General features: G+C 37.0%; 1 protein-coding gene across 1 annotated transcript in view; it reads left to right on the top strand.

The window, feature by feature from the left end:
- DST (dystonin) overlaps positions 1–13,131 on the top strand; it is a 447,950-nt gene that overhangs the window by 325,653 nt on the left and 109,166 nt on the right. The window contains 6 exon segments of the mRNA XM_008572189.1: positions 4,424–4,547; positions 8,380–8,588; positions 9,215–9,532; positions 10,012–10,178; positions 11,776–11,932; positions 12,998–13,124. Coding sequence (XP_008570411.1) covers positions 4,424–4,547; positions 8,380–8,588; positions 9,215–9,532; positions 10,012–10,178; positions 11,776–11,932; positions 12,998–13,124 — 1,102 coding nt within the window.

A 13,131-nucleotide genomic window follows, 5' to 3' on the forward strand; every position in this document is an offset into this window, starting at 1 on the left:
TTTATTTTAACGAGAATATAAATACATAAGACTACTACAAAAAAATCAGTCTTTCTACATTTAACACACTGTCTTCTACTTACATTCCATTGTATGATAAAAGTAATTTGGGGGTACCCAATTAGTTCCTTTGAAATATTTCTGTCTAATAGCATGTCGTTTTTAACATTATTGTTCAAAGAACTGTTAACTGTGTTGTCAATAGTATGATACTACTGAGCTATAATGACACTCCTCAAGATCCCCTTCCAGGGAAATCAGTGGATAAAACAAGATTTTAGCCCCATAAGATGTGTATAAGACAGGATTCTGGGACCGGTCTAGAGGCCTGGGTTTGGAACCAGCAATGGGGCCCGATCACATTGACTGACAATATCAACCTTCCAGGCTTACACTGATCTCTGAGATGGTGTTGAGTCAAGAAACTTATATGAACCAGACAAGTGTCCACAGCTTTATAGACTTCACCATTTTCTGGTCCAGCCAAGGAGACTAAGTTCATAATCTTACAGTATTCCCTGTCACAGATGCTTCTTTCATATTTTAGTTTTGTTGAAATCCATTCAAAACAATGTAAGTTACCCATTTGATTACTTTAATTTGCAGTTTTGTTCGAGAGTAGTACTATAAACCATTGTTGTCATTAAATTATAATTTGATACATGTTAGGAATTAAAAACTATTAGCTCTCTTGAATATAAATCTAGAGCGTTAAGGCATGGGGTGTTTTGAAAAGAAATAAAGAAGAGATGCCACTTTTATAATCCATTTCTAAGATGATAGGCAGGGCCATCTTTGGCATTGGATGTTTTTATAGAATCATGATAACTTTTACATATATTTATTCATTCAGTAAACATTTGTGGGCTGGGCCCATTGTTAGGTTTTATGAAGACACAAGATGCTAAAACCCTGCCTCTGCCTTTGGTGATCTCACATTCTAAAAAAATAATTTTGGGAGGGTGCACTTAACTTTATTTTATCTCCTTAATAATCATGTGATGTGAATAATCTGTCTCTGTGGCCTGGACTTCAGTCTGGATAGATAGTTGTAGATAAAGTTCATGTCTGGAGAGATTTCCTATACTTTCTAAACCTCTGGGATAATTTCCCAAACAGATCCACTCTGACACAGATTCTTCGGCCTCTTGAAACAACTGTAAGATCTGAAATTCAGATCACAGATCTCATGTTGGCCTTAGTCTGGTGGGCCTTTTGACATATACATGGCCTGTCATCACGGTTTCTTAGACTATGAAAATTGGTTGAGGAAATTTTTGTCATTAGCTTTAGGAATTTATTTTAAGTAATAATAATAATGTTGGAATAGAAGAGTACCTTTTTAAGGTCTTAAGCCTGATGTCTTTATTTATTTACTTATTCATTCACTCATTTATTCCAGGACTTTTACTGGAGCCTAGGTTAAGTTCTGATAATAGAAGGTGGAATAGGATGAATTCCTAGTCCTCCACAGGGTTGTAGTTTCATAGAACAGACAGATAAATCCAATAATATTCACAGGGTATTTGTGTGAACTCCTGGAGGGAGTTCTTAACCCAAGTAGGGGTGAGGAGAGAGTTAAGGAAGGATTCCCAGCTGAGTATTAAAGAGTGAATAAGAGCCAGGGTCAGGATGATGGGGGTAGGTTGCATGAAAAGGTTGGTATATAGCGATGTTAAGGCATTGGGTCCAATGTGAGCAGATAGCTAAGAAATAGCTGTGTTGAACATTTTCTGGAGCAGGATGTGGAGAAGGTTGAGATTGAAGATAGAATTAGGGAATAGATTTAATGGGATTTTTTATGGCATGCTTAAATCTTAGCTTTTATTATGAAGGGAGGGTACTGAAAGATTTAAACGGGAGTGATACATGGTCAGAAACATTTTAGATAAACCATGTTGGAGGCTATATTAGGGAAGTGATTGGAGGCAGGAGCACAGTTAGGAGTCTTTTCTCAATAATCCAAGTGAGAGACTATGCTGCAGTGATCCAGAAATGCAAAGCAGAAGTCTGATTGAAAAAAATAAATAAAGCACATAAAATTGTCAGGGCTTGATGGTTCATTTGTACGTGGAAAAGAAGGTTTAGAGAGGATGGGCTCTATAGGAGCCTCAGGTTTACTACTTGGACAATTAGGTATAACCCCAGTGTGCAGTACAGGTGTAGGGAATGAGACAAACTTTCAGAGTTAGGCTTTCTTGAGTTTAAGATGACTGTTTACCCCCAGATGGAAACAGTCAAGAGGCAGTTGGAAACCTGGGCCCATTACCAGGAATGAGTTCATCTACAATTGGACTTATAGGACTTTGAAATCTGAATGCAAGACTAGAAGAGGAGCTCGGGTTCCTTAAGTGAAATTAAAGGCAATTGTAGGGTGTGTGTGGCCAGTCAGCCACTCAGGCAGGGGCTGTGGGAGGGCAGGGCCCAACCTCTGGAGACTGATCTGTGGTTCCTTCACCTGTCTCTCTGCTCCTCCTTCCCATTGTTGAACCGCATCTGCTCACTCGAGCCTCAGGGACCTCTCTTCAGTAAATTCAAGGACTCATTAGTCTTTGGTTTACATTGTCCTCTCCAAAGCAGTTGACACTGTTAACCTTTTCCACTTTCTTCCTTTAAGCTTTGGAGCCATTTCTATTCTGGGCCCATTTCTACCTTCCTGATGACATTTGTTCTATCTCTTTTTCCTCTTCCCATCACCTCAACAGCATAAGTATCCTCCGTGATTCTCTATACTCTCCTTCTCTGATGTTTCTGTGCTTTCTCCTTTAGCAGTTTCATCATGTATCTTGACTTCTAATTCTTTATGTCTAGTTCCAGCCTGTGTTCAGAGTCTCCTCCGTTTCCAGCTTGGCTGTTTCTCTCTATATGAGGGTCCCAAAAGCACTTTGAGGTTATGAATTCCAAAACAGGCTCTCCTTTACTCCTAAACTTGCTTTCACTTTTCTTTACAAATTCTGCTAATTTCCTAGGCTCAAAATCTTTGGATCCTTCTCTCCTCTTGTGTCCTTTTGTCCTTTGTTCCCACTCTCTAGAGCAGTGCTGTCTAATAAAACATTCTGTGAGGACGGAAATGTTCTGTAATCTGCTCTGTCCCATTCGGTAGCCATTAGTCACACGTGGCTACTTAGCACTTGAAATGTGGCTAGTATAACTGAGGAATTTTTAATTTTATTTTATGTCAATTAATTTAAATTTAAAAAGCCACATGTAGTTAGTGGCTACCATAATGGGCAGAGCAGCTTTAGGTAATGTTACAGAGTCCTTTGGACTCGTCCCAGATCTGTAACTAATCCCACTTTCTCAGTCCAGACAGACTGATTAGTGGAATCGTCCTAAGAACTCAATCCTCAGTAGTCTCGGGGCTTTGTTACTGCTGAAGTTGCCCCTAATCGGTATTTCTGCTTTATTTCTTCCCCCCTTATTTTTCCCATCCAGTGCTACAAATTTAGCCTGCCTCTAGGACAGCTCTGAGCATGTCAACACCTTCAACTCAAAAGCCTTGAATAACTCCCCGTTGCTATAAGATAAAATATAAACTCCTTAGCCTGACATTTGAGGCCTTTCTATTTACTCACCCATACCCATTCTCAAATTGGATCGGTCTCTCCCCTTCACCTGAGATTTTTCTATCCCATCTTTGTGCCTTCTTTTTGTTCTTCAGGGAAATGTTCTCCATCTCCATTTCTACTTGCCTAAATCCACACGTTCTTCAGGACCCATCTCAGTGCCACCACCACTGAGGTGCCCTCGTTTCCCTCCCCCATTATTCTTCCCCTCAACTCCCAGTAGCATTTTTTCTTGCTCACCTTTGGCAGTTATCACTTTCTGCCTTAGACTATAAGATCCCTATGAGTAAGCTTCATGTCTGTTTTTGGTTTTGTATTTTCACAAAACATAGCAAGGCCTTTTGAATTTGTTAGATGTTCGGTAACTTTTAGTGAATTAACAGAAATAAATATGACTCAGTATTGATTCAAGATCTACTGATATGAAAGTCCTTAATTATCTCCTCACCTCGAGTCAGAAATGGTCTCAGAAGTCTTTTGTTGTTTTGTTTGTTTGTTTGGTGATACTCAGGGTATTGTACAAAGCCTAGAAGTGGGAGTAAAAGGGACCTTAGGCTAGAGTTAGAGGGTTGTAATGTCAGGAACCAGGCAAATTATTATGAACATATATACCCAAGGGTTTATTTCAAAACTGAATTTGTATTATCCAGACTGGCTGATGGTTTGCTGATGCTACTTTATAACTGGCTTTACTGAACTGAGAACTCTGGAGTAAGTTTATGAGGATGAAAGTTTATATGATGAAAAGTTTACTCTGCCCAATTTAACTTTATCTTATTGTAAATCATTTTTTTCCCATATTGGAAATCTGTTTTTTAGTCCTACTGAATATAATTGAAAAGCATTTAATCCTACAGGCTCTGCAAGGACAGATATCAAGCCAGCAGGTTGCTGTAGAGAAACTGAAAAAAACAGCTGAAGTGCTTTTAGATGCCAGGGGATCTTTACTTCCAGCCAAGAATGATATCCAGAAAACACTTGGTAAGATATTCATTTCCTTGTTTTCTGTATTACAGGTAAATTCTAAATCAAGATGTTCTAATAGATATGGAGAAAATGTTCACTATTATATATTGTGTTATTTGTGATTTTTCCCTCTGAAATGGTGCTGCTGAAAGAAGGCATGCCTTCTTTGGCAGGTGTATTAGAATCTTATGAGTGGGGGCTGCATAGCTTGAAAAGAGTATATTTAAATTATGATTTTATATTTAGTAAATATAACAGAAACTATTTATGTGATGTTCACCACAGAAAGTAGATCTTTATAAAATTCTCTTGGTTGATGGCATTGGGCTGAGGTAGACTTTCAATCTAGGGCTGAAATAGACTCTCCGAGGGTCTTTATCAAGGGTGTTTATCAATACTGGGAGCATGGCTTTAAGAGGTTGAGAGATGTGCCTTAAAGCAGTGTTCCCACTAGCAACTTGTTACAATGGTGCTCTTGTACCTCTCGCATTAGATCAGTGTGTCTGTTGAGAGAAGAGCTATTGTGTGTTATTCTTGGTATCTACCCATAGTATTTAGTTTATGCTAAATGCACAGTGGATTATCAATTAGTGTTATTTGCTGTCTTATTGTATGTGGTTTTTGTTTTCATTTTGCTGCTTTGCATGGTATTTAATGAGTGAGCTGAAGTATATAATATTTCTGTGTGTGACTGTGTGAAATAAAAAAACTCCTGCAGCAGATGATTGGATATATGTTTCACCCTAAATAGAACATGAATTGAAATCTGAGTTGAAATTTTATATGAAAAGAAGGATGGAACTTTACTTTTCTAAAACCACTCTGTAGAAGAGAAACCCTTTTTCATTCTTACAGACATCCAAACTTTTTTGATCAAATGATTTTCAGCCTGCTTCCCATATATTCACATATATTTATAAATTATATGCATATATTACTATATTATTATTATGTGTATTATAATTATAAAACACAAAAAATAGAGAATTTTAAAGTATGAGATTAAAATATGAATGAAAGTTCTAACGTTTTGTTTCTCTACGCCTATGCACTGTCTTGTTCATCCACATTGGAGACCATTGCTGTAAGGACTTGAGCGTAGAGATTTGAAAGAGAAAGACTATCTTATTTGTATTTCTGGTGTTTGAAGAAGCATTTTGACATTTTTCCCATTGTTAAGAATCCATAGGTTCATTTTTAGTTGTTTAAATATAATATATTTCATTATTTTAAGACTTTAAAAACCTGTCTGGCATAGTTTTCTAGTAATATGTGGAACTGTATTTAAGATATGGAAGAGTTTCTCTAAGATCTTTCTGACTTCTAAGAAAACCAATGACTAAATAAGTGACATTCTAATAGTAGATTTTGTTTTGTCCCTTTTTCTAAAATAATTTTTAGTTACTAAAATTAAGAATTTACTTCAGCAACAATGTTTTATCAGTAAGAAGTACAGAATAAACAGTGTCTTAGTTCAGGTTGCTGTAACAAAGATACCATAGACTGAGTGGCTTAAACAACAGACATTTATTTCTCATGGTTCTGGACGTATGGTCATGTTCCTGGTGAGTCCTATTCCTGGTTTATGGATGGCTGCTTTCTTGCTGTGTCCTCACATGGTAGAGAGTGGTGGAGACAGATCATCTTTCTCATGTCATAAGAGTACTAATTACATTCACAAGGGCCGTACCCTCATGACCTAACTACCTCCTGTGAGTGACAGGAAAAGCCTAAGTGTTTTTCCTACTTTCACATACCACTCAGTACAACACACAACACTTCTGTGACCAGGTGTGTGTGTGTGGGGGGGCGGGTTCTCCATACACCAAGCAGTTCTCCAGCAGACACCAGCTGGGTGTCCTATAATTCAATTCAATTCCGGTACTATCTACCTGGAGATAGTGTCAGATTGCATAGGTTGAGGGCTAAGTCCCGTAAGAGTGCTCCCACTTCAGATGTCAATCATGAGTCCCAGGATGCGTCCTAAACTTTTGACCAACTGGTTATAAATCAGTGTTACCATGACCCCCTCATTGGGTTCAATTAATTTGCTAGATTGGCTCACAGAACTCAGGGAAACACTTTACTTAGTTAAGCCATTTATTATAAAGGATATTTCAAAGAATACACATGAAGAGCAGATGGAAGATTTGCATAGAGTAAGGCAAGGGAGAAAGGGTATGGAGCTTCCATACCCTCTCCAGGCACACCAACCCCCAGGAACCTCCAGTTATTCAGCTATCTGAAAGGTCCACGAACCCGCTCCTTTTGGGTTTTTATGGAGGCTTTATTACATAAGGCATGATTGATTACATTAGTGGCCATTGATATGAACTCAACCTTCAGACCCTTTCCCCTCCCCGGAGGCCGAGGCATAGGACTGAAAGTTCCAGCCTCTAATTACATGGTTGGTTCCCCTGGCTACTAGCCCTCATCCTGACAGGGCTACCAAGGAGGCCCCCAAGAGATACCTCATTACAACAGAAGATGCACCCAGGATATCCCAAGGGATTTAGGGGCTGTGACAGATGCTCATATCACTCAGGAAATTACAGAGGTCTTAAGAGCTCTGTGTCAAGAACTGAGGTCAAAGACCAAATATCAGAACAAAGATTCTCCTAGTGCCTCTATTGCTGAGGAAATTACAAGCATTTCAGGAGCTCTATGTCAGGAACCATGGTCAGAGACCGAATATGTTTCTTATTATATCATAATGTCACACTTTCCAAAGGCCCCACCTCCAAATACTATGACATAGGGGGTTAGGCTTCAACAATATAGATTCTGAGGGAGACACATATTCAGCCTATACAAAGTCACACTCGTAATGTGCTAATTATATGAAAATACCCGACTTTGCCTAGAAAATCACCTACCAAAGCTAAACAGATAACTGATGTCACCTACCCTATTGATGTACAGTTGGCCTAATTGACAAGCAGCTCACTAATCTCAAGCTGCAGTTAAAAACCATTGTTCTTTGAATTTCTCAGTGGTCTACAATATAGAATGTAGAATGTTAAAATGTAGAACTTTATATTCAAGTAAAAACTAGACCATAAAGCATTTTTTTTAGCATCTAATCTTTAGATTTGAAAGTAAAGTTTATCTCATATGAGATAGGTTAGCCAGTGAAGTTTATTTTTTCCTTTTGTCTGCTATTAAACTTTTAAATAAATTCTATTTGTTTATGTTTTAGAAGCATAATCTCAACTTTCTTTAGGTGGGATTTCATTGTCTATTTTCTCAATTCATTTGCATCTGCCAATTTTATGCATTTGAGTATTTTGTTTAGGTTGTGAAGGATGACAGAAGCTTAGCACTTGCACACTACTGTTTATGTGGGTATGAGAGAGAGAGAGATTTTTCATATGTGAATGTTAATTCTTGATAAATCTTTATGACTGTGTATTGTCTTTTGGGAATAACTGTGTATGATTGTCCCCCCCCCCCCCCCAAATAGTTATCAATAAGTATAGCTAATTTGAAATGTCAGATTGAGAACCAATATTTATTCTAAAGGCTTGCCGTTTGGACCACTCTTTCATCTCTCTGGGACAATTGAAATGTTTATGCACCCAGAAATCTCTTTTTAAACGGTGATGATACATATTAACTTTTTTTTTTTTAAGATATCAATTTTTCATTTTCCACTGAGACCTTTTCTTTCTTTCTTTTTAAAGATTCTAGGTGGTATTCTTCTTATGCATTATGGATTTATTATTTAAACCTTTTTTCTTTTTTCAATTTTTGTGTGGAAATTTTGTGATTCACCTTGGTGTATTTTTGAAAAGAAGTAGGACAAAGAGAACTTTGTGGTTAACATTTTCTGATCTGTTTGTACTAGATGACATTGTTGCAAGATACGATGATTTGTCCAAGTCTGTTAATGAACGAAATGAAAAACTCCAGATAACCCTGACCCGCTCGCTGAGTGTGCAGGATGGCTTGGATGAAATGCTGGACTGGATGGGAAGTGTGGAAAGTTCTCTGAAGGAACAAGGTCAAGTGCCCTTAAACTCTGCTGCTCTTCAGGATATCATCAGTAAAAACATTGTAAGTGATATTTTAAAAGGAAAATAAAATCTTACAGTTAAAACAAACAAAAAAAACACCCCAGCTGCAAGGATAGGTAGATTTCAGATAAATTTAAGGATACAGAAACAGGTATTTTCTGAGTATAACAGTGTGGACAGTAGCGCTTGCACAAAATCAAGTGTATAAAATGATTTTTCTGTGGAGTAGAGAAAGGGCTTTGTATACTTTTTCATGAATATTATTCATTATGGAGGGCTTATACATACATCGAGTCTTATCTTGTTTATTATTGCCTCAGCCCAGCTGCACATGAGGTTAATCAGATCAATCTTGTTGTTGTCTGGCCTTTTAAAAATTAAGACCATGGCTAATCCCCAGGCTCCATTAGATCCCAGGAGTTGCTGAGTAGCAGCAGCCTCCTGCCTTTTTCAAGCAACTAGCCAGCTGTTCTCCACTCTCCCTTGAAGAGATTTGGGATGGGATCCCTCAAGGGACAGATCAAACTTGTCATTCAGTTCCAACTGTTAACCTTCTTAGTCACAGGTTGTTCAAGCTTATGTGTTATGAATAGTAATTTATTAAAACTCAGTGGCATTATTTGTAAACATCATTATAAAACACATGCAATATTTGGTTCATTTCAGATGCTGGAACAGGATATTGCAGGTCGTCAGAGCAGTATAAATGCCATGAATGAAAAAGTGAAGAAGTTTATGGAAACAACAGACCCGTCTACTGCATCCTCACTGCAAGCTAAGATGAAGGACTTGTCTGTTCGGTTTTCAGAAGCAAGCCACAAACACAAAGAAAAACTTGCCAAAATGGAGGGGCTAAAAACCAAAGTAGAAATGTTTGAGAACCTCTCAGCAAAGCTCCAAACATTTTTAGAAACAAAAACTCAGGCTCTTACTGAGGTAGATGTGCCAGGAAAAGATGTTACAGAATTGTCTCAGTATATGCAGGTATGTCTTCGTTAGTACTCACGAGGCTGATCAAGTAGATTGATAGTTAAGGCAAACTCATACATTTATTGACAGTATTATAATTAGCACTCATCATTTTAATTGTTTATGGATTAGTAAAGATATATGTTTTCTTCCTTTAAAAGTCTCAAACCCCATCTTCTCTTTGAAGCCTTTGCTCATTGATGAGAAATACATACCATTTATCACACCTGTCATAGGTGGTGTAAGTATCATCTTGCATGACAGAACCCACAAAGAGATGTAATATAGAGTGCATTTTAAAATTGAAGTTTACTGTGTTCTCTTTCAAATAGCCTATCTGCAAGTTACTATGTTTAGAGTACTGACCACAGGCAGACTCATTTGTCTGTGAAATTCTGAGTAGAGCCATTCTGATCGCATACATACCACTGGATGGAATGCCATTGGAAGATCTAGCAACATCTATATTGACTAAATATCTAAATGCTTTATAGGAATCGACTTCTGAATTCTTAGAACATAAGAAAGATCTTGAAGTTTTGCATAGTGTCCTGAAAGAGATATCCAGCCATGGCTTGCCAGGTGATAAGGCTCTGGTTTTTGAAAAAACAAATAATTTGTCAAAGAAATTCAAGGAAATGGAAGAAACCATCAAAGAAAAGTAAGTACTGCTTTAAAACTTATGTTTTATTCCACTGGATACTAATTACAGTGAATTACTTTTATTTACTTATGTAGATAAATGAAACAATTTCGTAAACTTGAGATAAGCATAGGGCTACTTTATAAATGTTTTTACATTTTGGTAACTTTTTGCTATTAAAATTAAGCATTTTATTTATTAAAGTATTTAGGAGGCAAATTGAATACTTCTTACATAAAAAAGTGGAAAGCATTGTGTAAGAAAAATGGTGTTGGTAGTACATTACTGAAAATGATCTGAACTTACAATAGTCTCTGAAGCCTTTGGCAAATATCACATTTTTATTTGCAAAGGCAGAAATAACCTTGAAAGACTTATGGTTCTTTGCTTTCTGGGCTTAACTCAGAATCTATATGCAATTTCAATATAGTTCTTAATGACCTTTTTTGTATAACAGTTTACTTTTTAAAGAATAGTAGATGAATCATGAGTCTATGAAAAAACAAGATAAGAAACAAGAGAATGAACCTAAGTTGAGCTAAAAAGCTGTGCAGGGATAAGCTTTGTAATTGGACTTCTGATTTCTTATCTCATGTTAGTTTAGAATATACATTTGATTTTGCTGAACTTTGTATACGAGAGCCACAAAAGACAGAAAATAGTCATTTCTCTTTCAAGTACTGTTCTTTATTTCTTCAGAATTTTCTACCTAAAACTTTGAGTGCTGTCACTACTACTCACAGAGCTATATTTTTCATCATGTGACATGATGTTTAACTCACATTGCACAGAAGAAATGTTCTTAGTTTACTTAGGTAATCTCTAGGTTATTTCCTCTTTCAAATGGGTCCAACTTTAAAACTATGTAGTCATCAGTAATAAGTCCAGCTGCAGTGTGTTCTCATCTGCCAATATCTCACACACTCACATGTGTGCACGTGTCATCCGCCTGCCAAATGTAACTGTCCTCACAGTTGTTCATGTGCTAGGCACGTGTGCTCCCTCCGTGTTGCTGAGCATTCAAAGATCTGTATAGTTCACATGGAGCTTCCTGAGTCTCTGTGGGGGCAACACCATTAAAACTCTTCACTCATTAGGTTTCATCTCATTTGGGGAGACTTAAATCTGTACTCCTGAAGCACTGTTCATCTATTAACGTGACTGTAGTATAGTGTAGAAACCACTAGGTGGCATTATGTTTTCCTCATGCCAGTGGTTTGTGACCGTTTCCCTTCTGGTTCTGCATCTGCTGGCATTAAGCATCATTTAAAGTGGATGGATCAAAGCTCATTGAATCTAAATAATGTTCAAACTGTTTATGTAGTCTTAGAGTTTATGTAGCATTACCGAGTGCCGTTACACATGGGTTACAGATTTCTTGACTGCTCCTATCTTTATCAATGAATCTTACCTGAGGAATAGAGAAATACCTATTTAGCTGAGTTCACTTGCCACCTATGAAACCTTTCCTCCTGTATCAAAAAAGGTTAGAGTGCACTTGGAAGATGTTTCCTTAATATTAAGTTCAATATAGGAATAGTTATTTATTAACAATTAGTCTTTTGGAGCATCTCCTTTCTGTGGCTCAAATTCTTGTGTGATTTTCGTTATTTAGAAAAGAAGCTATATCTTCTTGTCAAGAACAACTGGATGCTTTCCAAGTCCTTGTTAAATCATTGAAGTCATGGATAAAAGAAACAACAGAAGGAGTTCCCATCGTGCAGCCTTCTTTTGGTGCAGAGGATTTAGGAAAATCTTTGGAAGAAACTAAGGTGAATCATTGTATCTACTACTAATGTTTCATTTGCTTGTGTCGGTAGTAAAAGGTTAAAAGACTTAATAGTGGTTTCCTTTGCTCTAATGTCATATAAGTTAAATCCTCATATATGTACTATATATTTTGATGATTCTATAGCATGAGGTTATAACTGATTCTTTTCAAGGAAAACATAAACTTTCCATTAATTAGCTTTTACAAAAATGATGTGTTAATGAGTTGCTGACTGTTCTAGTATCTGTTCCCTTTCCTACCAAATCTCAACTTGGAGTGAGTTATTTTTGATACTGTTTCTTACAATATTAAGTAAAAGATCCTACTTTTCACTCAGCATTTTACTCTAGCTTGTATATATCACTATAAAACCAGTATTTGAAGATAGAAGGTATTTGAATTTCCTGCACAAATAGTGCACGAGTCTTTTGTCATCTGACTCAAGTCATAACACCTATGACCAGTTATGGCAATCTTTCCACTCCAGATTTGTGGAGGTTTGTGTTTCAAAAAATTCACTGAAATTTTGATGGTTAAAACTCACTGTTAAATGGAATTCTGAATTTCCATTTATTTATTTTTATAACAATGTTCCTAGTACATTTTGTCATGTAATTTGGCTGTTACCTAGTACAGTTTTACAGACTTACAGTTGACAGTTACTTTGGAATCCGTCGTAGGTGGGAATAGCCTGACTTCCACTAAGGTTAGGGGCAGAATGCAGAATGGGTCATGCCCCACTTCTCACTCCCAACAGTGTTAACAGTCTTCTGGGCTGTGGGAACAAATAGGGATGGTGCCTGTTTCTTCCATCCACTTCCCCACAAATCAGGGCCCACAATCATTAATGCTTTAAGATATGTTTAAGAACTTAAATTATAATGTGCAACTTTGAAAATATTAAGGAGACTGAAAAATGTATGGTGCCTGTTTCTTCCATCCACTTCCCCACAAATCAGGGCCCACAATCATTAATGCTTTAGGATATGTTTAAGAACTTAAATTATAATGTGCAACTTTGAAAATATTAAGGAGACTGAAAAATGTTGTGTTTTTATATCTCAAGAAATTACAAGAAAAGTGGAGTTTAAAAACACCAGAGATTCAGAAAGTAAACAACAGTGGGATCTCACTATGTAACCTAATAAGTGCTGTGACTACCCCTGCGAAGGCAATAGCAGCAGTTAAATCAGGTATGTG

This window comes from Galeopterus variegatus, unplaced genomic scaffold (genome assembly GCF_000696425.1).
Source record: "Galeopterus variegatus unplaced genomic scaffold, G_variegatus-3.0.2 Scaffold763, whole genome shotgun sequence".
Lineage (NCBI taxonomy): Eukaryota > Metazoa > Chordata > Mammalia > Dermoptera > Cynocephalidae > Galeopterus > Galeopterus variegatus.